At 44.1% G+C, this 27,289-nt stretch overlaps 1 protein-coding gene across 4 annotated transcripts in view; it reads left to right on the top strand.

The window, feature by feature from the left end:
- SAMD4A (sterile alpha motif domain containing 4A) overlaps window positions 1-27,289 on the top strand; it is a 235,499-nt gene that overhangs the window by 160,096 nt on the left and 48,114 nt on the right. For 2 of the 4 annotated variants that reach the window (XM_032624896.1, XM_032624897.1), the window contains exon 4: window positions 21,794-22,057. The exons of the other annotated variants lie outside the window; for them this stretch is intronic. In XM_032624896.1, the coding sequence (XP_032480787.1) occupies window positions 21,794-22,057 (264 nt within the window). The remainder of the gene's footprint in view (window positions 1-21,793; window positions 22,058-27,289) is intronic. 4 annotated transcript variants of the gene reach the window in all.

A 27,289-nucleotide genomic window follows, 5' to 3' on the forward strand; every position in this document is an offset into this window, starting at 1 on the left:
CCGTGTCCCCTGCATCGGCAGGCGGACTCTCAACCACTGCGCCACCAGGGAAGCCCCATGTGCCATCTTTTGTATCGTGAGATGGTCCTTTCTTTGAGGATAGGGTTCCTGACTGAGGCTGCTATTTGTTTTTCCTGTATAAATCACACGCTTGTTGCATTATTGTCTGTCTTCCTTAAAATGGAACGGGAATTTGAAGACATTTGCAAAAACAGAGCACAGAATCTTTCTAGATTCTGGTTTTTCTCTTTTTATAATTTAGCTTATACTTTCCTTACTAACACTGAATTCAACAGTAGATTTTTTTTAAGTAAAACAATGGATATTTCTAAAGCTTGTAACAAAGTTTTTAAGCAGTTAACTTTATTTATAATTCATATGTTATTTGTTATACTTTTTAAAGTGATACATTTACAATAGTAAGTACAACTGGCATAAATAGATTTGGTGACAAATTCAACCTTCTCTTGGTACACCAATAAGTCAGCTGATGGGAGCAGAAGTGCACAAGTAAATTCTAGTTTGTAAAGAGTCCGTGAGCCACGGGCATCTGTGAATAGTTGGAAGGGAATGGAAAGTACCGGTTGGTCCAGTAAGTTGGTTAAGTGAAGATGAGTTAAGAGAGCTTCTTAGGGTTGTGGGGATTAAATGAAAAATGCATGTAAAGCACTTGCCAATAGGAGATACTCAACAGATAATAGCCCTCATTATTATTATTTCTGCACTGGTTGTTAATGCTGATACAAGTAAGGGGTGGTTCATCCACCAGCCCAGGCTCTGCAGTAAACTAGGGTGGAATAGGCTTCCTAGGGCAGCTCTATGACACGGCTCTTCCAATAGGCTCAATTGAAATCAAGATACTTTGAGTCAGCTCTGTAGAGAGCTGCCTTCCCCAAATACCTATATCCCCATGTTGCAGTGATGTATCTTACTAAATAGCTTAAAATGGGCCAGAAGCAAAAGAAAGAATAAGAATAGGTAAAATTTTGTTGTTGCTTCTTTGGGATCCACTGCTAACAGGAATAACTTTTTAAATTGGCGATAAGTGTAAGGATATTGTTCACATTTATTAAAATGATCCTTAAGTAACAGAATAAGATTTAATAGAGATAAATGAGGCTATGCATATAGCTGCTGGCTAGGGAAGTGTGGCCAGTCCCGAGAGAGCAGAGTGTTTGGAAGGAAAGAGTAGTGGCCTAGGAAAGTCACTCCATCTCCAACTCAGTGTGGGATCCTGCACTGTCAGGAACTCTTCTTTATCAAGGCATGAGGTTGGATGACCCCTAAGGATCCTGTATGGTGCTTTCATTCTATGCTTCCAGACTTAGTGGGCAGGTGTCTCTAATTCCCACCTCAAGCTGCATTTCTAAACACAGAGAATGTAGCCTTCCCAAATACTTTCAGGAGCTGGAGAGAGAACTTGCTGAGAAAAGATGTGGACGTGAGGGCCTGGCTAGAATGATGCCTGGTCTGCATCCACTGGGTGCATTGGGAGGAAGCTCAGGACTGCAGCATGTTCGGAAAGTTGGAAGAATTTTGGAGTAGTCATTAGGCCTCAGGGAGACAGTTTGTGAGAAAGGGGATTGTTCACCCATGTTCATCGTTATCCGAGAAATTGGTGCCTGCAATATGGCTATTAACTCGGACAGGCTTAGCAGGATAATTTCAATATCCCGACTGAATGTTATACATAAATATTGTTGTAAAAGTCAGAGCTCACTGCAAGTACAATAACGGCATCTTTGGCTAAAAATGACCGTTTGTTACATTTTGGCAAGGTAGCTCCAAATTCACCTGGAATCTCAAAGCATTGTGGGCTCCCCTACAAAGCCTGAGAGGTTTTGATTCCCAAGGGTGTCTCTAGTTTGGTTATAAGGCTGACAGTGTGACTGAGGTCAGCCAGTCCCTGAATCGGGATCTGAGCTGCAGACCCTAAATTCAAGGTAAGCCTTGTCATATAGCTCACGGCTGTTCAGGAATGAGTTTTGTCAATAGTCAGCGAGGGTGGATGTCTTGCAAGCAAAGATGTGTTGCTTGAATGCTTTCTTTTTAATCTGTGCGATGTGTGAGAAAGAATTTAAAGCTTTGTATGGTCACAGTTCTTTCCCTAATTTTCTGTTGGTGATGATCTCTCTCTAGCTGGAGACAGCTGCATAATTTTTATTTGCTTCTAGAGTTATTCTCTTGATCCTCTTCCCCAGCCACTCCATCTGTATGCAGTTCAGAGAGCAGGCTAATTATGGGGTACTGGAGAAGCAGTTGCTCAGAGAAAAGCTCTTTAAGTGCTCGACTCGGGTAGCTCAACGCCAGGGTCATGCTCGTGACCATCTCCTCATTCACGTCCACACGTCTGCCTGTGAGCTGCCTTCCATCCTTTTGCAGTTGCGTGAACAAACTTTTTAGAAAGGTCAACATGAGAAACAAGTGCTTTTTCTTAAAGGACAGAGCAAGTAAAGGATTTCATGCTTACTTCTTAGGTCTTCACACTGGAAAAATAGCCACCAAGTGGCCGAGAACAAAGATATGTTCCTATACCTAACACAGGTTTTGTATTTTTGGCTGCCCCTGCACTGGCTTAGGAGCAAGACGCTTCATACACTCAGGGGTCAAACTCTCAAACTGGTGTGACTCCAAGCAAAAGGGCTGCTGAAATTCCTTGACCCAGGAGATTGCTTTGCCCGCAGGTCAGTTTTTTCAACTCCACTTCATCATATCGGGTAACTGATTTACTTCTGGAGATGTTGACCCTATGAGACCTCTCTGCCACCTAAATGGCATGGGCTGAGAGATACAAAACACTTAAGAATCCTGACTTTGGGAAGAGGGTACAGAGAAATACCTTTCCCCTCTGCCCCTCCCTCTTTTAAATCAATCAGCTTAGATTCTGTTGGAATCATCTAGACTGGCAAAGACTTGGGGCCCTTGGTTGAGCGGTTAGAACTCTAGAAGAAGCCTGCTTGAAAGCCAGATTTGTCTTCGATGTAAAGAATCTATAGACTCCCACTAATTATTAGAGAAATGCAAATCAAAACTACAATGAGGGGCTTCCCTGGTGGCGCAGTGGTTGAGAGTCCACCTGCCGATGCAGGGGACATGGGTTCGTGCCCCGGTCCGGGAAGATCCCACATGCCGTGGAGCAGCTGGGCCCGTGAGCCATGGCCGCTGAGCCTGCGCATCCGGAGCCTGTGCTCCGCAACGGGAGAGGCCACAACAGTGAGGGGCCCGCGTACTGCAAAAAAAAAAAAAAAAAAAAACTACAATGAGGTTATCACCTCACACCAGTTAGAATGGGCATCGTCAGAAAATCTACAAAAAACAAACGCTGGAGAGGGTGTGGAGAAAAGGGAACCGGCTTGCACTGTTGGTGGGAATGTAAATTGATACAGCCACTATGGAGAATAGTATGGAGGTTCCTTAAAAAACTAAAAATAGAATTACCATATGACCCAGCAATCCCACTACTGGGCATATACCCTGAGAAAACCATAATTCAAAAACACACATGCACCCCAATGTTCATTGCAGCACTGTTTACAATAGCCAGGTCATGGAAGCAACTTAAATGCCCATCGACAGACAAATGGATAAAGAAGATGTGGTACATATGTACAATGGAATATTACTCAGCCATAAAAAGGAACGAAATTGGGTTGTTTGTAGAGACGTGGATGGACCTAGAGACTGTCATATAGAGTGAAGTAAGTCAGAAAGAGAAAAACAAATATTGTATATTAACGGAACCTAGAAAAATGGTACAGATGAACCAGTTTGCAGGGCAGAAATAGAGACACAAGTGTAGAGAACAAACATATGGGCACCAAGGGGGGGAAGTGGCAGGAAGGGTGGTGATGGTGGTGGGATGAACTGGGAGATTGGGATTGACATGTATACACTAATATGTATAAAATGGATAACTAATAAGAACCTGCTGTATAAAATAAATAAAATTAAATTTAAAAATTTAAAAAAAAATCTATAGACTCCCAACACCACATCTTTCCAATGGGGACTTTGATGAAATTTCTACCTCAAACAAATCCATGATGGTCATAAGGATCCCATTGGGAACCTGATCTCTAAGCCCATCACAAGTAGAGTTGGGTCTTCCTTTGGTGCTGGAGAAGTTTGCTTTTCCTCAAGTCCCACAGTTCAAATATGAGTCTGACTCTCCTGAATTGCCCCAGTTTGCATCACCACCCAAATCTATCCATGGAGGTGGCCTAGTTTTTACGATTGAAGGGAGAGTTTGGGCAAATAATCCCATATTTCTCAACGTTCCCTCCTCTGTTATACTTTGGCTAATTCAAGAACACATTCTGGTAGAATGGATCTGGCAGGGTTGCTAATTTACACTGATGGCAGAATCAGAGTCCAGAAAGGTCTCAGGCAATATCCACTTGTGGTTCAGAGCACATGCTTTGGAGTCAGACCAACCTGGGTCTGACTGATTCCACTGATTCCCAGTTCCACTGTTGACTAGCTGTGTGACCTTGGAGAGATGCCTTAAGCTCTCTTGGCCTTTATTTTCTCATATTTAAGAAGGGGGTAATAATCCCCACCCATGAGTGATTGTGAAATTCCTCTCTGAGCCTAAGTACAGTCCTTTTTTTTGAAGACAAAGATTTTACACCAACCCTCCTGATCTTAAAACTTGTGCCCCTTCAGTTCTAGGAAATTTTCTCAAATTTTAAAAATAATTCTCTCTGATTTTAATCAAATAATAGCTTTTCTCTTTTGATCATCTAATTTCCTTAACTTTCCCTTTCTTGTTTTCAATCTTTTTGCTCTACTTTTAGTCTTCCTGTTCTACTTTCTGGTTGATATCTTTATCTTCTACACCTACTATATAATTTTTAATTTTTGCTATTATATTTTCAAATGGCAAGTGTTCTTGTTCTTTGAATGTTCCTTTTCGTATTGCATTCTGTTCTTGTTTCATGAGTGCAAACCTTTTCTAATATCTCTAAAGATGTTACAGTTGAGTTTTGGAGTCTTTTTCAGCTCCCAACATTGTCTGTGCTTCCTTGAGTTAATTTTTCTGTTTGTTTTGGACCCTGTATCTCAAGCAAATGTCCTTTCATTTAAAAGGAAGGCACTAGAACTTGTGTGTATGAATTTCACCATGAAGAGATCTGTTTGGGCCTGGCCAGGCTGTTTCCTGGGGACTCACAGCTGTAATTCTTTTCTCATGAACTAGTCCATTTCCCCTAGAGGAATCCTTTTCTCCTTCTGGAAGATACAGGCCTGGCTGCCTGGGTCCTGGGGGCTGTCAGGAGAAAGATGCTAAGAAGATAGGATAGTTGCCTGATTTTGTGGGGTGGGAGAGAGTATCTGAGGTTGTCCCTGTACCTTAGACATACTTTCTACCAAACCTCCTGTCTTCAGCCCCTCCCAGCACCCCTGCCTTCAGAGGTACCTGATCTTGGAGTCCTAATCTTCTTGGGAATTCTGCAGCGTAAACTGTCATGCTTCCATTGCTGTGGGCATATGTGTCCCCTTTCTTTGGTCTACTGAGTCAGTTACCTTCGTGTCCTTCTGTTTCCCAGCTTCCAAAATTTTGTTGATTTCAGTGGTCTACTGATACCCATTGTCATCTTCTGTCATTTCTCTGTGTCCTTTTCCTTGTGCATTTATGCCTTTGCTGTCTTTTTAATGAGTTTCCCGAAGGAACGGTAACATCTCCATATGTTGGAAGTCTATTTTAACTTGTTGATTTGTTTATTATCTATCTCTCCCACTTGATTATAAATTCCAAGAGGCCAGGGACCTGGCCTTGTTCACTATAGTATGCCTACTGTCCAAAACACTCCCTGGCGTATCATGGGTGTTGAATAAATACTTAATGAATGTATGCATGAATGAATGACATGTAATATAGATCTCTTTGTACAATGCTTACAGCCCAATAAATGATAACTATCTTAAGCATAATTATTTCTATCTTTGAAGATTAAGTATTAAAACCAAACTTTATGCTACTCACAGCCATTGATTTTAAATGGGGACAAATCTATCTCTTAAGTTAAAATCTTTAATGAGAAGCATCTGAAATATCTTACCTCCCCTAGAGCACCTTCTTCAAGCCCAAACTTTTCCTGATAGTGATCTTCCCACCATAACTCTCTTTACTAATAGGATGTCACCTGTTTCGGTTAAATTAAGGTCTGCATTTGAAAGGTAAGAGACTGCCTGAAGATCCCATTTCCTAGTAGAAGCACTCCTGGAACTAGTTCCCCTCGTTCATAATGTGACCTTCTGCCTGTCACCTACCTTCCTTCAGTTTCCATTGTCTTATCTGGAAAGTAGGCTGGGGAGAACAGAAAGATTGATTAAATGATCCCTGAAGCTTTTGCAGGCTCTAAAATGACAGATTCTGTGGTTCTGATAATTACCAAGTGTCAATAAATAACCATCTCTAGGGCCCAGGTGTTACGATAGTGACATCCCTGTGAAATTGCCCAGTCTTTTCAAATGGCAGATTGGTCAACTCATTAGATAATTAGGTATATAAATGATGGCTTCCAGGTATACATATAGACATCCCAGTTTTAAACATCTGCATAAATATATTGTCACAATAAAAACCACAGAATTAAATAAATACAACCCAAACTGATTAATAGGATTAACTGTAGTAGAGAAACCAGCCTTCCACTGGTGAAGGTTCTGGCCGAAGAAGGTGTTGCTTTTTCCAATCTCCAGACAATCCCTGACTTCACATCAGTGCTGGCAATCTCTCTGACCACTTTGGCAAAAACAAGAGCGTCCTGTAGCAGGTCTTGAGTGGCGGATGGCTGAACAGTGGTGGGCAGCCAATATGAGAAAAACAGGTGCACAGAGTGCCCAGAACTGGAAAATGCCAACCCACTGTGAAGATGCAACAGCTCTGCTTCTGGAAAAACCCAATGGCATACTGTTGTTTTTGGAGACCCTAGACCCTGCTGTGTTTGGGTTACATTGTTTATATGACGTTGTACATAGGCCTCAACATTGGGGTCCTGCAGTGTGTTACTCTGGTTGTTAAACGAGGGATTATCTGTTTTAAATCGCAGATCTATTAATCTCCCCCTCTCTATCAATGACATTGATATAAAGACTAATGACCATTGATATAACTTGAATGATAAAGACCAAAAACGTAGGGGCTCTAGTATTAGCTTCAATATCAATTTTGTTGAGTGACCTTGGCAATTGCTGTTATCTCTTTCAGCCTCTGGTTCCTTAAGTGATAAAATGGCAAGGGGGTAGACTGGATGATTTCTAAATCATATTCTTAAAGAAGTCCTTTCCTCTTTTAAAGTTCTGGAATTCTGAGATAGTTGGGGAGTAAATAAATGAGGAAAACAAATTGTGGTGCTCCTGACACCTTCCAGTCTTCTGAAAATAATATTCTTGGAGGAAGGGCCTAATAAATGCAACACCATCTTTAAAACCCCATCAGGACCAACTCCATTGGGTATCTAAACAACAACAACGACTTTTCAATAAAACATAGGGGGACTTCCCTGGCGGTCCAGTGGTTAAGACTTCGCCTTCCAATGCAGGGGGTGCAGGTTCGATCCCTGGTCGGGGAGCTAAGATCCCACATGCCTCATGGCCAAAAAAACAAAACATAAAAGGACAGAAGCAATATTGTAACCGATTCAATAAAGACTTTAAAAACCAATTCTCTTAAGGGCTTGACTCAGGAATGAGGAGCTCTGTACCCACCCTGTTGGGCACCTGGTGAGTCAGTGTTCATTTTATGGGGATGCTTCTTGAATCACAGCTTTCTGTTTAGGGAAACTTCATGGTTATCTTACATCTTTGAAGGGGGAATGAAAACTAGGTTGTTTCTCTTAAGTCTGCTGCTCCTCTAGCATTTAATTTTTTTTGTTGTTTGTTTGTTTTGGCCATGCTGTGCAGCATGCAGGATCTTAGTTCCCAGACCAGGGGTCGAACATGTGCCCCCTGCAGTGGAAGCATGGAGTCCTAACCTCTGGACTGCCAGGGAATTCCCTCTAGCCTTTAATTCAAAATGAAAGGATCTTGGTTTGGCTTTTTGATGCAAATGCTCATCTGACTCTGCCCTCAGAACACCCACACAAGACCAAAACCATAAGCTCTGTGAGCCGGTCCGGGAAAGCCCAAGTGGAAAAGAGATGCTTCCTAGGCAGCTGAGCAGGTGATTTCTAATTCAGTTATAGGGAATCTTCATGCTACTCAGAGCCGCGGATTTTAAGTGACTGCATGGAATAGCCAAAGAAACAACATGCACATTTACCATAGAAGCAAGAGAGAAGAGGAGAGCTTTTCTGATTTTTATGCATTTCTCCTGACACTGTCATTCTCAAATGGAGAGCCAGGATTCAGAGAGGCGTCTTGGTCCTGGTGCATTACCACCTCCTCAAAAACTCTGATTAGTCCTTGAGATACTGTAGCAAATTAATTGAAATTGAAATCACCTAAAATTTTTACTTCCTTCAGCAATTCTTCACCTTCATGCAAAGTGTTACTTAAAATATTAACAATGCCTTACAGCTCGTAGCAGCTGTGTGCTTCTGAATGATAGAAGGTGATGGCTTAATAAGTGATAGAAGATACTGTTTGCATCTGTGCCGCCCTGTTCTTTATTATTCTCTTTTTTGGCACCTGTAGCCCTAGTCACTAGCATAGTGCCCTGTGCATAGAAACGTTAGCTAAGTATTTGTTGGATGAGTGAGTGAATAAGGCAGTTAGCTTAAAGGTAAAAAAATGTATTTCAAAAGGATCTTGCATACATCATCTTAGAGGGCCTTCCTCATCCTTCCTAATACCCAGCATATGCCTAACACAGAGCAGATGCTCAGCGAGTATTGGATTGATGGATAGATGGATAGATGGATGGATGGATGGATGGATGGATGGATGGATGGATGGATGGATGGATAATACGGACAGCATGTGATCCCACAGCAACCCTGGGAGGTATGTAGGAGAGGTATTATCACTGTTCTAACTATTTTCTAGATGAGTACTATGAGACCCTGAATGAGGAGGCAGTGGACCTGCCCGGGGTTTTGGATATTGAGTGTTCAGTGTCAAGGCCCAGTGTCAGGGCTGGAGTTCTTTCTTCCATGAGAAACAGTGTGGAGTTGGGCTGAAGAACACAAGTGAAGCTTGCAAGTCAGAGAAGCTTGGGTTTTGAAACCTGGCCCTCGCCCCTTCCTAGCTGTGTGATCTTTGCCAAGCCCCTTACCCTCTGCACCTCAGCTTCCTCCCGGTGAAACGTGTGTTTGTGTGTTTGTACGTGGGGGAGGAGTAATGATAGAACCCACCGCATAAGGCATTAAATGAGGAGTGACTGGAACAATGTGAGGGCGCATTTGGCAGTGCCCGACACTCGGCCGGCCTTAGTGATGGTAGCTGGTGCTGCGGTTGTGCTCACCCTCGTGTGGCCTCCTCTTCAGGGAGAAGGTTCGGGAAAGGTGGTCCTAAGGATGTGCTTTTGGGTTGTGTTTGGGGAAAGGACAGTACAGTATCCCCAGCCTAGGGCCGGGAAGAAAGAAAGAGACTAAAGAGACAGAGCATTCATTCCTTCAGTCACCCTTCCATGAAAGCCTAAAATGTGCGGGAGAAAGGAGAGCATTGGGATGAGCCAGGAAGGGGAGGGATGAGATCAGTTAGTGCCTTCCCTGGTGCAGAATGTAGCCTGCGGTGAGCAGCTGGCAGCTCCTTTACCCTGACACCCTCGCCGGATGTCCTATCAGTATTACAAGGCAGACTTTTTTAAAAATATGGGGAAATAAACAATGCGAGGAAAATGTCTTGTCCAAATGAGAATGGCACTGCATAAATATGCTAATAGCATCATAGCCGATTGGCTTAGAGAGGGGCTGAGAGATCATCCTCTGGGCTGTAATGGCTTTTTCATTGTTGTGCCCTCAGCTTGTAGAGCTTGACACACGGGCACCCAACAAATGTCTGAGGAATGAATGAAGGAAGGAGTTCATCTAGTCCAGTCTCCTTGTTTTGCATATGAGGAACCCAGTGTCACCTAGCTGTGTTATACGTTCTTAGCTTGAATTTCTAAATATAATGGAAGTACTTAGAATCTTCAATAAGGACTTCTGGCAATCGGTGTTGCTTACCACTATCAGGACAAAGAGAAGATCTCGAGAGGGTTTCTTTTCTTTTCTTTTTTTTTTTTTTTTTGTGGTACGTGGGCCTCTCACTGTTGTGGCCTCTCCCGTTGCGGAGCGCAGGCTCAGCGGCCATGGTTCACGGGCCCAGACGCTCCGCGGCATGTGGGATCTTCCCGGACCGGGGCACGAACCCGTGTCCCCTGCATCGGCAGGCGGACTCTCAACCACTGCGCCACCAGGGAAGCCGAGGGGTTCTTTTCATTAATGGAAAAGAAGGTGATTCACGTGCCCTGACCCTCCAAAATGGAAATGAAACGCGAACACTTAAAATGAGTGGGAGGAAAGGAAAGACCAGGTTGAGTCTGAATCAAAGGAACGTTATTCTGATTGGGGCAGAGAAAAGATTGTCTGTAGATAAGAATTCTGAAAGAACAAGGAAGATACTTCTTTTGGTATGACAGCCCATGGTAGAAAATTCATCTCTTGTAAATCTGTGAAACACTATCCAGCAATCAGAGATATTTTTCATAGTGCACATAATACACTGAAAATGCTCTGTGAATGTCATTAGACTGGCTAGTACTTTGAGTCGATCTTTCAGTTAGCAGTGTTGGTTTATATTGGGTTATTCTTACTCTGACAACTAATAACTAATATTTCTGTAGGACTTCACAGTTTAAAAAACACTTTCATGTACAGTAAATGATTTAATTTTTCAGCAATCTTATGATGGAGCCTTTGATAGCTACTGCTGGAGAAAACTGAGGCACAGAATGGCCACATGTCTTCCAACCCAAATCCCAAATTCTTATTCAGCAGGCTGCATTTCCTGTAGATGATGCCTCCCCCAGTGTCAACAGAACAGGTGTCAAGGCAGTAAGTCAGAGCTGGGTGTGTAGCCAGTACATCTTAACCTTGAATGTGCACACAAATCTCCTGGGATCTTAAAATGCAGGTCCTAATTCTGGGTCTGGGGTGAGGCCTGAGAGTCCAGCCTTTCTAACAAGTTCCCGGATGTCGCTGATGCTGCCGGTTCATGGATCTAGAACACATTTTTTGCTGCTTGTGAATCAGTTATGCTCTCACCTACCGAATTTCCAGACCAGGAGAGAATGTACTCAGAGCTTTCTGCAGCTGATTCATGTCCAGAGAGAGCCTGAGGCTGACCCCTGACCCTCTCTTCCTGCCTAGCAAGGATGAAATGGCCACAGCAAGAGGCAGGCACTATTGCCCAGGAGTCAAAACATTGTATAGGGAGTCTTTAGAACTTTCTGCCCAGATATCATTCACATTGGAATTCTGGTTCCAAAATATCTATTTTACCTGGAGGGCAGGACAAGAGTGATAAAATCCTGGGCTGAAGACCCTGAGCAGAATTCTGCACGTGAAGCCAAAGCGATGATGTGTATGTTTTCTTTTGAAGTGACTTAAAGAGTAAAAAAGTGCCCATTCTTTGGGGGCATTTTATTAAGACCAGGCGGCAAACCTGGGGAGGTTTGCAATGTCCAGGATGTGGGCAGAGTTTGAGGGGAACACTGAGGTAAGAAGACAGCCCAGGACGGTGGTTCTCAGCCTGGCTAGCCATTAAAACCACTCACATGCATCAGAAAGTATGAATGCTTTGACTCCATTACAGGGATTTTCAGTTACTTGGTCTGGGCTGGGATCTGGGCGTTGGGATTATTATTATTTTTTTTTTTTTAGCTACGCGGGCCTCTCACTGTTGTGGCCTCTCCCGTTGCGGAGCACAGGCTCCGGACGCGCAGGCTCAGCGGCCATGGCTCACGGGCCCAGCCGCTCCGCGGCATGTGGGATCTTCCCGGACCGGGGCACGAACCCGTGTCCCCTGCATCGGCAGGCGGACTCTCAACCACTGCGCCACCAGGGAAGCCCATTGGGATTATTTTTAAGGCTCCAGAGGGGTTGAATGTGCAGCCAAGGTTGAGAACTGCTAGCCTAAGACAAAAAATGCTCCAGGATGGAAGACGGAATGAAGAATTGTATCCATAACTATATTAGTCAGTTCTCATTATTTGCAGTGCCGATGTTCTGTGAAGTCCCTGTGAACACTGAATTAGCCAACACTGAACCCCCCTGCTGCTAGGGGAAATACTAGACTAGGTTCCTGCAAACCTCATGACATTTTCATTAACCTATCAATACATAACATTATTTTATATATGTTTAAAGACATCTTATTTAATACATATTGTTGATTCATTAATATCTGCATTCAAGGCCAACAGCACTCTTACTCATGCTGAACAAAACTTGTCCAACACATGTGTTTTCCCCCTAAAGCACATCACAGCCTCTTGCACTGAGCAACACTAGCCAGCACACCAGCCCTACACTTGGGGGCGATTTTAAACAGTCAATCACCAACGAAAAACACCGAAGTTAGAAAAACATGGTGCTGAACAACCTTGTAAGGGACACTGGTTTACAGTATGAGAACTGACATGGGAAGGCTGAGCAACAAGGCCTGTTTGACTCCAGCCAGGAACACGTGCTCCAAGGACTCATTTTTTGCCAGTCTGCACAGGTCGGTGAATGACGATGAGAATGCTGCGAACGTTGATTTTTGGTTACAAGAAATTTTTAGCAAGTAGGTGAATTCGCAAATACAGAATCTGTGAATACGGAGGATCAGTGATATATAAGACATAATAAAGGAACACACACTGTATAGTTTGTATGCAGGTCAAGGTGGACATAGAAGTAGACAAGCAAAGAGACCTGTGGATCTGAGCTGGTTGTCTGGGGTCAGCCCAGCCCCCCTGATTGCCCTACAGCCTGTTCTCTTTGCTGCCCAGATCTTAAGGCTCCAGACAGCCCTCCCCATCTCATATCCAATAAGAAATGAATGCTGTTCAATTCCTGTCCTTAAACTAGAACAGTCCTGGGGCCTGAATTATGCCAGGAACCTCATGCTTGCAGTGTCTCTGGAAGTCTTTTATTGCAGGACTGATTTATAATACCCAAGTCGATGAGTTGAGAGCAATTATGTAAACGCTGTTTCTCTGGGATAGAGAATAACGGTCCGGTTTAAATGAAAAATGCAGTGCCAAGTGAAAAATTCAAATCGTTATGTGTAATTACAGACCGCAGTAAATCAATTTTACAAACACAGTACCAATCTCACTGTGTCCCAACACCCACAGGGTCAGGTTGTGACAGTTTAAATTTGAGAAGAGGCTGAAGGTGAAGAGAAGGTGGGAATTGGGATGCATGAAGCCTCAGTAGCTTGTCTTGAATCACATGGTGATTCAATCAAATATAATTAAGAAACCAGGAGAACCCAAACCATCCAATTTCTCTTAATTAACACCCCCCCCAATAATCTAATTAGCAGTGTAAGCTCAAATTGTGGGTTTTTTTTTTTGAATGGTCATTTATGTGTATTGTTACACTTGACATTTAGATTGAATGCTTTAATGAAAACAAGAACCAATTCCCTCATCAGTAAATTGCCGGCCGAAATGCTGAGAATCTCCAGTTCTCATTCTTCTATCAAGGAACTAAGTTAGGAATTAGTCAGGACTGCATAATACATTTCTAATTATTTATAACCCGTCTCCTAACACTAGAAAGAAAAGAAAAAAGATTGCTGCTTAATCAAGGCCAAGTTCAGAGTTTCACACTCTGAAATCCTGGCACCGGTCCTGCGTTTGGCTGGTGCTGAGTTGAGACCCTGATGGCAGTAGGATTTTGGCATCTTCTAATGATGCCAGTCCTTGCCTAATCACTGCTGTTGCATTTAAGAGCCACCTTGCCCTCTTATCTGGGAGCCTTTTAAGCTCCAGTGGCAGTGAAGACTTTGCCAGTAGTTCAGCTCAAGACAGGAGTTAGTAGACAAGACTCCAAAATATCCTTTGTAAGCCCCTTTTAAGTGTGACCCCCTTCTCCTCTGGACAACTGCTGCTGGTGGTGTCAAGATGCAAAAGGATACCCTGATGATTTGTTCAGTGACTCTGGTAGTGGCCCTGGGACTGATGCTCTGAGGCGGGGCTTGGTTGCTCAATCATGAAACCCTGGCTATTGCAGTTCCAAACTTGGATTGCTTTGCTGGTACCCGCATTCAGTCAGCGGCCGGGGAGTGCTAAACACAGGATGGACAGTGCATTTTGTAAACCTAAGAAGCACTTCCTGGATAGACATGTGAGCTAACAGTGATTACAATTTGAGAGTTATCTTTTAAGAAAGGGGTAGGAGGGTAGTTTTGTCATCAAACATCTAACTTTCTGAGTTTCTCCACTCTCTTCCTTAAACACAGTGACTGGAGCATTTTTATGGACACACTGGTAAAGAAAAAAGGAAATAGCTGCTTCAGTCCACTCGTGGCCACTTGCTTGACTCAAATATTTTCTTTACTTGGTGTCATAATCAGAATGATTCAAATTCTGCAACTCTGTCTAAACTCTTCACTCACCACATGGGTAGAAATTCCACGGACAAACCTAAGGTCTAAGAAGCCTAAGGGTTAAGCACATATAGGTATAACTATAGATATGAAAAGGAACATAATTCAGGAAAGTAGAAGTGAACCCAATATACAGGAACCTTAGAAATGGCTGGGTTGATTCTACAGTCCCTCGAATTGGCTGAAACATCCGCTTCAGTGGTGTCAAGTTACTTCCATAGTTGGTGTCATTGGTTTTGATAGAATGGAATGAGAGGATTGGGGCAGTTTCCTTTTAGGACTGATTGATTTGAAGTTCTACTTGTAAGATTCTACTGATTTCTATCAAATGTATATATTGGCTTCTTGTCTAACTTATAAAGAATGACGATGTAAAGTCAAACAGCAGTTTTCTAAAATAGATTTTCTACTGGATGACACCCAGTTTTGCCATTATAGAAACTGACAAAAGAGGACAAATGAAATGTACAAAAGATTAATGCAGCAATAAAAGTCTGCCAGAAACATTCCAATTTACTTCTTAAAAGCCTAAATGTTTAAGTGATAATGTGAAGGCAGAAACATACATCTTTGCTCTGCCCAAAGGCCGAGCCTTCTGTGGAGTCATAAGGGCTGACACCAGTGACAAGGACTCACATCATGGAAAAACCTCTCCAGGTGCTTTTCCCTGCGTCAGAACGTGTTCACTTCAATATGGTATGAAAATGAGACTGAACGGGGAGAAAGAGATTGGGCAGTGTGTATTTGTCAGCCCTGTTGGCACGTTCTTTGCGGCTCTGTCTTCTTCTAGAGTCTCCGTTTGTTTTGTTTTGTGGCGTAGGCGAGTGTATGCTTTCTCTTCAGAGAGCGGGTGGCTTCCTCCCTGGGCTTGTCGGGAACACCCGGTCCGCCCCCTACGTCTTTGCTTTGTAGCATGCCCTTTCTTCTTCCCCCAGGATGAGGTGGAGTCTAAAGCTGTTTGGGGGAATCATCTTCTGGTGTCCAGATGTTGTGAGCACTGGTTTTCTAAACTTTTGGACAAGAAGCAGAGCACAAGCATGCAGAGTTGAGGCATATAACCTTTCAGATTTGCTTTTAATCTGTTCCCTGAAGCAATGAGATGGAGCATGTTAATTTTAACCGTAATAATTAATACTCCCTTCCCCCTCCAACCCCCGACACAAATCTGTTCTTAGCCATGAATGTGACTGGTGTTGTCTTTTTTTTGCATGATGTCACTGATTAAATACCCAAGTTTTTTGGTTTTTTTTTTTAATGTATTCTTGCAGTACTATTAATCTTTTCTTCCCCCAAGATTCCCACCACAGGGCCTCAGATTACTGGTTGTGGCACCACAAAACCAACTAAAGAAGAGGAATCCAGGGTCTAATGTCGTTTCGCCACTGAGCCTTACTCAAAGATGTTGGCTTTTTTAAAAAGCAAATGCCTAGAATTATGCATAGGTGTTAGTGGTGTTAGCAGAACTCTACTCTTTGAAAATGGAAAGCCTTTAGTAACAGTTCCTTAGATGCCCTGAAGTCAGTGTTCTCAGAAGAAACTCTTGGGATGGCACCCGAAAGATGCCTGTTAAGCAGGCCTGAACTAAGGGAATGAACAGAAACACTCTCCCCAGTAACTTTGAAACAATAGCCATAGCTATTTTATAGCTGGTGATGGCTTCAGCTTTTTCTCCTTTAAACTTGACAAGTATCAAACCACCTCCTGCAGCAAAACTCTCAAATCGGTGTATTCAGCAAAGCTTCTACTGATACTTCTGAATTTCTTTTGGGAGTAGGTCTAAAAAATATCGTTAAAGTACACCATTAACAACACGTAAGTAGAATATTCCCCGTGCTTTTTCATAGCCTGTTGACACACGTAACATGTATCACCCGAGTAGGGAATTGACCTGGACCTTTTCGTTCGGGAAAGAAATTCTAAGTTAATATTTAAAAAATAATACGCAAATGTTTGATTTCCTCATTCTACTTTTTAAAATCCCTAAATTAGAATGAGTTGTTTTTGTAAAGTTTAGTCATACTAGCAATTAGGTTGAGTTCTGTCACATGAGCGTCTAGAATTTGAAAAATTAACAAAGCATTAAGTTTTTCTGTGAAGGCCAACTTCTTGAATTAGAAATGGAGAGACTGGCTTAAGAAGAAAGAAGAGTGAAATTGCAAATCATGTCTATGTGGCTGAACTCATGAGGGCCTGGTGAGGCTGCAGAGCCCAACCTTGGGTTGAGAAGACAGGTTATTGGGTTTGATGAAAGAGAATGACATTAGGAGTATGGGTGTACTTAATGCCCTTATTGAAAAGGAAATCAGCTTCAGCAGTCTAGATTTTAGACTCCAGGGCAAAATGCTGAGCCTGGAGATAGGTGGAAACTCACAGTGGTAGCAATGAGACCTGGTGGTGGAGTGAACTTGAGGAGGTAGTATAACTGTGAAAGGCACCAGAGGACTTTAAGCATACGAGTCCCCGAGGCCACTAGGTGCCCGTGGAACTCAGCAAACACAGCAGAGAATAGCAGTCATCTCTGTCATTTATTGAGTTTGGGCCTCAGTTTTCAACAAAAAACTGGGATCCCCGTAAAACGATAATTGTACTTCAAATCTGATGATGAAAAAAATGACAAAAAGAGCTATGAATTCAGCAAATATAAATGAATTTATATTTTATTAATTTTAATACTCTCTACATACGTATAAAAACCACGTATAGCACAGCGTCTCATCTACTAACCGGTACACGTAGGGATTCCCAGGTCCTTCCACTACCCAGGGGCCCCCAGCTCACAACATAGGGATTATTGGATTACATTGCCTTTCAGGGCCTTGCAGCTCTGAAATGTTATTAATCTATGCTCATAATACTAATTTTAAAGCATTACTTGCATTCACTGTATAAAGTTAAGGAGAACAGAGAAGTATGCAATGTATCTTTGAAAGATCTCCATTACCGTTTGTTAGGATAAAGTTTCAGTGTAAGAGTTGAGCTTCAGTCGTCCAAACTGTTTGTGTATGAGGATCACTTCACTCCTTGACAGTGGGGTACAATTCTTAACCTAACAGTGGACCAAGGAAAAGCTGGGCCTGTATCCCAAACCTTCCTCTTTCCACAAACCCCATCATTTGTCATATTAGAAGGCAGGAGAAGTAGTTATACCTAATTTTCTTAAAAGAGTCTATCTGGAAAAGTCTTTTCCTGAACCTTATTTCAGTAGCTAAAAATCAAGGCAAAGTTAAGTTTGGTCAAAGGAAAGGGGAAAGAAATCTGATTTCCAGGCTTTCAAGAAAATACTTAAAAGAAGAGAACCCAGCACCAGGTATCGTATTTTCCCCTAAAAATGTGTTGAAAGTAGTCTCATGAAAGATGCTTGGAGATGAAAAAGAAATCATAAGGTTAAAGGAGGTCAGAGACAGCGGCTGGCCCCGAATGGTATGACAGAGTTTATTGCCGGATTATAAGCCCCTCTGTCCTCACTTCATACTGCTCCACGGCTGAAGCAAGATTACTTTTAGCTGCTTTTCCCATATTTCAACTAGACTTGCTCAATATTTATTATTTATTTTTAGTTCACTTGAAGTTATAAATGTTCCAACTATTATAGTACTCTACTGTCATATGTACACATACATACATATGTATGTGTACATACCTGAGATTTCCTATTCCTAAAAATATAAGCGATACGGGCTCTATACTCTACACAGTATTAAGTTCTAGCTTCAGTTTTTTCAAGAGCAAGAGTCACAATTTTGCCGCCCTGGGCAATTGTTAGAATGAATCCCCCCTGAAATATGCTGTCCCTCCAACGCTCATTATTATAAAGTCACAAAATTCAGGACCTCGGTTCAGCTGGAACTTGCCAACTTCTAATCAATAGTGAGATTTTTTTGCAAGGTGTGCTTAATTCTGCATCATTTGAATATTACTCTGGGGCAGCTTAAGTCTGAATGGAGCGCTGCTGTTGTCTGGCATGCAGCAGTCAGCAAGTGAGAACATTCAAAAGGTCTGCTTCTAGCTAGAGTTATTCTGGGGCAGCTAACGCAGTGTGAAGAGCTTCTCAGAAGCTTCACTTCACTGCTCTCCCCTCCCTACTCACAGGGAAAGGAATTTTATTTATTTATTTTTGCCTGAATATCCATTCTTCCTCTATTTACCACCACTTCAGATGAGTTCTTTTGGTTGAAAAGAAAAAGGAGCCAAGGGACAGCCATCCACCCTTTGCCCCGGGCCACCTCATTCATTCCACCGCTGTGTGGCCTGTTTTCTCACACTCTTTCTGTCCATGGCGTTTTATTCTTTCCTCTGCTGTTTTATGCCGAACAAAGTACTCCAGTACCTGAAGCAATACCAAATTCGGCTCCGCGGTCACCATTACCTCTACCTGAAGATTTGTCTTCACGCCAAAGTGGCCTTGTTGGCAGGTGACCTGTCACCTGCTCCAGTCTCCTTCCCACAGGGAGGTGAGCCTGTATTGCCTCCAGGCCTCAGTTCCCTTTGGAGAAATGAGGTGTTTGCCCCGCACAACTTGGCTTTCATGTAGGTGTGGGCCCCCGCTGGCTCTCAGTTCACGGCCCTCTCTGCAAACCAAACCAGAAGCTTAACGAGAGGCATTGTGCTTGGTTGCTATGGCAAGTTCGCTCCTAAGGGGACGTTTCTGAGTTTGGTGCCAGCTGTGGGAATCTCTATGATACAGACAGGGTGGGGCCTTAGGTAGAAAGTCTCTGGGAAAAGGTCCTGGTACCTCAGGTATAACTGATTTTTATTAGAGACAGAGACCAACCAAGTTTGTGCCATAATCCCTGTAGCTTCGGTCAAGCTCAGGGATATATGAAGAAATGGATGTAGGTTTCTATGAACAAATCCCTATAAGTCCTGGGAAGTTAGGTAAACATTTAGTAGATTCCTTGGACACTGACAGCCTCCCCAAGGACACCCCTCAGTGGGGAGGTAGCATGGATTTTAAGAAAACTTTCGGTGGAAAGAAGCAAATTGGCTTCATCTAATAACAGAATTCAACTGCTACCTGTGTGTGGTATTGTTCTCCACATCCAAAAACGGGGACTCTCTTAGCAGTGTTACCACTCATGGTTATGGATTCAGTTATAGCCTCTAACCAGGTGGAATGCTAAGGGTTCCAGCAGCTCTGAGCTGTGTGTCTCTCTTTGGCAAGGCCTGTTTTTATGGTTTCGGGCTCACTCTAATCCTGGCTGTGAAGAGGAGCCCCCGTTTCCACTCTGGGCGCACCTGGCTGGCACCGTTCAGATCATCTACCAGATATTCTGAAATGGTTGCAGAGGTACCAGGAAGCAAAGACATCTAAGCTGGAAAGTCCCAGCGCTTGGGGCAGCCCTGAACAAGTCTGACCAATTTTGTATAAATACTTAGACAGGCATGAAATGAATTTTCTGGATGTCTGGCTTTTCTTCCTATTGGCTTCTCTCTTCATTTTTGCTGCTGCTTCCTTTTTCTTTTTCTGCTTTTTCTTTTTTCTTTTTCTTTTTCTCTTGCTAATTCGGATCCAACCAGGTAGCAATGCATTTTCCAGGGAGCCTTTTTAAATAGTTTTTTCCATAGTCTATTTAGTGGAAATGCAAGCTGTTTCAGCCTGTTAGGATCCAAAAAAAATTTTTAACAGTGTTCCCCTTTGCATATTTTGAAATTAGATGATAATTCCTTGCCTTTGATAGAATCGACCCAAATTAGAAATATTTCTCAGGTTACAGATACTAAACTCGGCAGCTCCCTTTTTCCCTCCCTTTTTTTGTCAATAAGGAAGTTTCTAGCCCTTCTGATTGTCCCTCTTGCACACACAAGACTGCCCTTCTGGCCACATGAAGCCAAACGGAAACACTGACAGCAGAGGTGTGAGCCCCATGGCTCTCAGGGCCTGGTTAATGCCAGCTGACCAGGAGCAGCCTGCCCTCACCTCTACTGCCCCAAACACACTTTTTGCAAACACTCAGACTTTTGGCTCTGGTCTTTATCGTTTTAAGTGGGCGGCAAGGGAGCCTGCTGTTCAGGTCTCTATGTGGGTGCTGCCGCACCAGAATGCGGTTTAACAGAAAGCAGAACTTCTCACATTGGGATGTCAGGTCTGCTGACTAAAAAACGCACAAAGATGAACGCCAGCAAAGCATTGCTAGTCCGGACTTGGGAGAGTAAATACCTCATCGGAGGGGATAGAGCCTGAGATGGAACTTAATGGCTTCCCTGAAAGATGTTTAAAGATGCATGTGGCTCAATTCCATGTTAACACTGCAGCAGTCAAAATAAACTGGACCGGTCGGTAGCCAGCGCAGAGAGAAAGTTATGAATAGACTTATTTTGTAAGGTTGTCACTTTACACGCCCAGAAAAACCAACCAAGGGTAACGTCGGCTCCCTCGGTGTTGATTTTGGTTAAATCCCTCCCTTGAATGACCTCAATTTAATTTGGCTAGTTATATGTGAGTTGTTGCTTTTTCCTGGTTTTCTGGAAAAGAAATTAAAAATGGGGGCTACACAGATGTTGCCCACTGCACGGAAGGGCTGAGCACGCTGGTAGAAACCATTCCCAGCTTACTGAGAGCACCCCACTGGCTTCTGAATGAACGCCTTGTTACCTGGAAGTGTTTTCAATATAAAGTTTGGCAATTAACCTGTGAAGCCAAGAGAAAGCATCGGCCCTTTCACGCACAGCTGCTGTGTCCCGTACCCCTGGTAGTGTTGGGCCCCTCGCTGAGCCTGCACCCCCTTCAGAGGTGATGGTTCCCCCGATTCCTGGTTGGAAGGACTAGTCCACTTCGTCTAGCTCAGCCCAGCAAAGATCCCCAACGATGATGACCGGCCTGTCTGCCCTTCCAGAAGTCCACCCTTAACGACATGGGTAATGTCGGGTTTTGTGTGTTTCCTCCCCTGCAAAAAAAAATTATCCAGGACATGTTCTTTTCAGTCTTGGCAGATGGCCACTTAGCCAGACTGTCAAGCCTCACCTGATTTATGTAGTAGTAGCCCACTACTCCAAATCCTGATTTCTAGAGTTGGAACTAAACCCAGATCCCAACCCACAAAAGCACAGGTCTGGGCACTATAGATGTAGCCTCCCTGGAGAAGCCCACCCCACCCAGAGGTACAGACAGCATCCTTTTTAATCACCCCGAAGGGAAGGGCCACCCCATGCCCACTGATGCAGTAATAAGACAGCGCCATCTCTCAGGGTGAAGAGGTACTGTGGGTTCTTCTGCGGCCCAGGCTAAAGGGGGGGGAATAACCTATTTCATTTTATTTTTTTTTTCCAGTTCTCTCAGGCCAGGCACACCACAGCCCTTTGAAACGATCTGTGTCCCTTACCCCACCCATGAATGTGCCAAACCAGCCTCTAGGACATGGATGGATGTCTCATGAGGACTTACGAGCTAGAGGACCCCAGTGCCTCCCATCCGATCATGCCCCCCTGTCACCACAAAGCAGTGTAGCCTCTTCAGGAAGTGGTGGGAGTGAACACTTAGAAGATCAGACCACTGCTCGTAACACATTCCAAGAAGAAGGTAGTGGTATGAAAGGTGAGTGACTACCACTGGCAACAGAGTCCATCCCTTTATTTGGAATCAGGAGGGTGAGAAGACAGGTAGGCAGTGAGGAGGAAGGAGCCCGCCCCTCCCCAGGCTGATGGAGTTGACCGTGGAGGAAAGGGCTCGGATTCCCCTTCCAGGGCTTCTTGCCAAAACCTGGGAAGAGCAAGAGAGGTCAACACCCTCTTTTTTTTTTGAATGCAGTGACTTGCAGACAATAAAATGTGTCACAGCTGGCGGTGATAGCATCTACTGTTTGCACGTACGTTCCTGGTCTGCCCTGTTTGTAAAGACGCTGAGCTGCTCCAGCCTTCTACCTCACTGCTTTGGCCAGGGAACCGTCAATAATTTAGCAAAACAAACCGCAGGATCTTTTTTCAAATCTCTCTTAGTGTACAATCGTCATGTTGCTTTCTTTCCTCTCTCCCTTTTCCTTTGATATCCAAAGAAGCTTGCAAACCCTTTTTCTCTGCATCTGTTTAAGGGACATGAAAAAACTACCACTGAGACTCTCTGACAGTGTTTTCAGCCTGATAGCAGATTTGCATACAGGTGATAACGGCCTTTTGTGCAGCATAAATAAATGTTCCTACACTGCCCTGTAAATCTCTCCTCTTCTAAAGATACTCTTCGGGAGATAGAGATTTCCAAATTGCCCATGGTAGGTTCAGAGAGGATACGCACGTTCTGTATTTTTAGATGCAAGTTGTTCAAGGGCCGGGAAGCCCTTAGGGAAAGATGCTCATCAGAGACACATTAATAACAATTTTAGATGGAGAAACAAGAGCTAGTCGTGCTCCTGGGACTACGATGCTGAGGGGAGGCTCTGAGGCTGCCCTCGTTGCTGGCATGCATAGTCCTGAGGTTGTGCTGTTTCTGATCGTACCCTTGAGAAGAACTAGTGTTGACATAGGAGGCTGTGTACTGAGTTTCCTCCCCACCACAGAAGCGTGGCACAGGGAGATGCCCGCCATTGCCCAGGTGCTGGTTGTAAGCGAGCGCCAGGCTGAAAAATGGAGCTTGCCCACCAGGGGACGTGAATCTGACACAAAGACACTTCCCTGGAGCATTCCTCCCTCCCAGCTGCTCAGGCCAGCATCCTCCCATCCCACCACAATCTGTGGCGGATACTGTACTGAGTGCCCAGAGCGGGTGGGACACATCTTGATGTTTTCCTCTCTCTGGTGATCCAAATGGGTCATTAAAGGTGTTTAACAGGCAGCAAAAACAATGGCTCCTTTTGGCACGGTGGGGATGTGTGTCCTCTTTTCTTTCTCTTTCACAGTTCTCGGGAAAATGTGTCATAATTTTGGAGACCTACCAAAACCCATTTTTGAGTTTATGCTACGTGGTTCTGTGTTCAAGCAGCTGAGCCCCGGGGGATGAGTAGCAGGGGAGGCTCAGCCATGCTTGGCCCAAGACGGGTAGAAGCCATGGTTACTCAGGACTAGCTTCTTGCCGAGTGAAGTGGAGCATCTGGACAAGTGGAGTGTCTGGACAGATGGTTTCCAAGAAAGCTACGTGCGGTTCTAATTGGTAACTGTGGGAAGGAGGCCTGGCCTTTACGTTGAAGGGCTTGGAGGGTCTTGCAGGAAGCCTGTTGTTCTCCAGGACACAGGCCTCGCCCAGAGGAATGCTGGGTCTGCTGTCTGCTGTCTGCTTATAGGAGCTTCGTTACCTTTTCTTTCTTTTTTCCTTTTGCTTTCTTTTCTTGGTTTTCTTTCTTTGTCTTTGGTTGTGAAGCCCTCTGTATACCTTAGACATTCTCCCAAAGCAGGTAAATGTTTGTTCATTGCATGCTGGCCTTTCGAGGTGAGAAATGAGTAATGAGAGCAGGCTTTTAAAGAGAAATGAATGAGAGAAAAATGGAATAAATGTCCTATCCCTGTTTTAGAATAAAAGCCGAAATATTCCAAAGTTCAAGGAACATCCCATATATCCTCTTCTTTGATTCCTTCTTTTAGAATCGGTGAGAATTGTCCCCTCAGAGCTTCTTCGATCGGAAAATGATGCAGATAAGATCTGATAGCCAAGATTTTCTGTATAGGCCCAAGGCATGTGATCAGAAAACAGGCTCTTTGGTGGCAGGACTAAACAGAGGACCCTCTTCTGTGTATATCCACCTTCTGCTGACCTACTGAATGGTCCTTCTCCCAACGTATACAGTCCTTAGTGAATGAAATGGCAAAACCTATTTGAAGGAAGGAACATAATAGACGATGAGGGTTCTATGTGTGGGAAAAGTATATTTGCAGTTCAGCTGGTAGGTCAAGCCGTAGGAACATCCACACCTGAAAACAGCACCATTCCAGAGTGTCGGGGCCAGTGTTTATGCCACACGAATGCCCCTCCCCCGCTGCACCTGGCAACAGCTTCCCTCGAAGGCCACCCCTGAGGACTCCCACCATCAAGCCCTGCTCAGGATGGCCTCCCAGGAGAGCGCAGAAAAAACCCTTAACAAGCCTGTCCTAAGAGTGTGTCATACGATTCCCCTGTCCAAGAGCAGGCACCGGCTTAAATTTCCAAATTAATTTGTATTTTTCTGAGAAATGAAATCTGAAATCAAATGAAGTGCTTTTAAAGAGAGCTAGCTCTTCCTCTTGGATCCATGTCTCTTCCTTTCTGTGACCTGGCCCTTTGGCAGGAGTGTCAGCCTTTTAAAGCTACTTTCTGGTCCACTTCAGGATGCCATCATCTAATTGCTATTTTCCTACTTTTTAGACACCCAGTTTACGAGAACAACAAGGAATCTGTAGTAGAATTTGGAGGAGTTCCAAATCTCCAGGGGATGCATGTCAGCCCTCACCCCACACCTTGGGAAAAGAATAAAAATTCCCGTAATTGAGCTTAATTTAGTGTGAATTCATCCTTCTTGACAGCAGCTGTGTGTACTTTGCCGAAACGCTGTGTTCATCCGAGGCTTCCTTTTCATCCAGACAGATGAGCCAGGTTTGGCTACACATCGTCCCTTAGGAATGTGCCTCTTGGGTCCAGAGTGGGAACTAAAGCTCACAGCCCAGCATTCTTGCCCTTTTTATTTTTTCAAAAACATCCATCTCTCCCTCTTTTCGTCTTGGTGACAGCGTTCCCTGCCAGGGATTGTCACTAAGTTCCCTCCCAAGTAGACCAGCTCCTGCTCTCAGAGGATTAACATCATCTGCCTGCTTTGCTGTGTTTTTCCTTTTATAGTAAACACACATCCTGAAGGTTTAAGTCAGCTCTGAAGCACTGAGTGGGTGTCCCTGGCAGCAGGGATCTCAAACTAATATCTCAGGCTCAGGGAAGCATGGGATCAGCTACTCAACTAGAAATTAATGAACAGAAGTGGGACACTGAATGGTAACATGGAAGCTTCCCCTTCAACATGCCCTGTGGAGGCTACCGGTTATACACGTTTGGACTGAATAGGCTGATTGTGGTTTCTAAAATCAGTGGTCCTTCTTCCTTGCAAAAGCTTCACTGTGACTTATCCCAGGGGAAAGATTCTTGATTCTAAGTTGACACTCAGTTCTATTCTTCTCCCCTCCATATCACATGAGTAGAATGTGCTCTCTTACCCCTTCGCTCATACAAAGCCTCCAGGTGGCCAAGGGGGGAAAAAGTGACATTCCCATAAATTCCTGAAAGGAAAAGAAAATAGAGAACAGAATTTCATTGGTGGGAGAAGTACCTTTGCCCCTCCTATTAGCATCACGTCTTCAGAAATTTTGTATAAACCCAACACCTAAAGACTTATCCGAAGGCAAGGGCTGTTTGTGAGTGATATGGCTGTTCTATGGGAACAGAGACGAGGGAAGAAAGACTGATTAACAGGTTTCATTTTTGTCCTCAGCAAGTCAGCTGCCTTTCTTGAGTGCTTGCTGAGAGAGGCTTTGGACTGGGGTTACCGGGGAGACAGAGGTGAAGGAGATGGTCCCTGCCTCAAGGGACTCGCTATCATGCGAGCCACAAACAGAGACCTGACGCATGTGCACATCTGTGGAAATACCTTGTCTCAGAGACTTGCCCTGGATCGAGGCAGGCAGCAAGGAGGGCCCTAATTCAAAGTGGAGGGAAGTCAAGGAAAGTTCCTGGAGGGGGAGAAGCCTGGAGCTTCAGCTCGGAGCAGGATTACAGCTTAGCCAAATATATATGGTGAGGGAAGGGCATTCTATGCAGAGGGAATGTTATTCGTGAAAGCGTGGTTATGAGACAGCTTGACCAAGTGCATCATCCGCTGACTTGTGTGTTAGGGGCACGTGGGAGCAGTGTCTGGAGAGGGACGAGCCGGATGCTAGGCACTGCAAAAGACTGGAGCTTTTATCCTGACATGGAAGGAATTTAGCAGCAGAATGACCTGCTTAGATTTACATATCAGAAATAGGACCTGAACGGAAGAGTGGGAGACATACCAGAGTAGGAGAGGGGCAGGGGATTCTGGATTTGGAGGCCAGCTGGGCGGTGGGGGATGTTTCAGTACCTGAGGAGGAAAATGAATTTGGACCAAGACGAACAAAGGAGACAAGGTAGTGTGTTCGTGGGGTCTTCATAAGATAGACCTGAGAAAGCTCTGAATTGTATTGCACTGATTGAATGTAGACAGGGACGGAGCATGAGGAATTTAGGACGATGCCCAGCTTTTTGCCTGGGACATCTGGGTAGCCCATGATGTCATCGACAGCAAAGAGTAAATCGGAAAAGAAACAGACTGGGAGGACAGCGTGCGGCAGGCTGAGCGCGGGCACCCGTAGAAGATTCCAGTGTAGGCGCGCCAGCCAGGCCCGCAGCGCACCATGCTCTCCCCTGGCTCAGCCTCCCTAGCATTCTGCCTCCCTGTGGTGAAGTTCATGTGGGGCATTTACTAGACTTCTGGCTAGTAAGGCCCATAGATTTAGTCTCCTAAGACTGAGAAGCTCCATGATTTTCTCATTGCAGTTGTCGGTGTGAGAGAGGTAGAGATGGGGGGTGGGGTCTGTTTCTCTTGAGATGAGCTTCGGCCTCACCATTATGAATTAACATTGGCTGGTATACTTATGAGGTATGGCACTATGTTAGCGTAAAAATATAGGGGTAATTTAAACTTACATGGTTTGCATATAGACACGATAAAGGTTAAAAAGAAACCTTTGGGTCCAGTAACCTTGATAGAAACATAGCAATTAAGAGCGGAGGGAACCATGAAAATAGGCTCAGGTTTTCTTTTCTAAAGAATCTTTCTTAGATGAAACTTACGTAAACTTTTTT

This window comes from Phocoena sinus, chromosome 2, assembly GCF_008692025.1.
Source record: "Phocoena sinus isolate mPhoSin1 chromosome 2, mPhoSin1.pri, whole genome shotgun sequence".
Taxonomy (NCBI): domain Eukaryota; kingdom Metazoa; phylum Chordata; class Mammalia; order Artiodactyla; family Phocoenidae; genus Phocoena; species Phocoena sinus.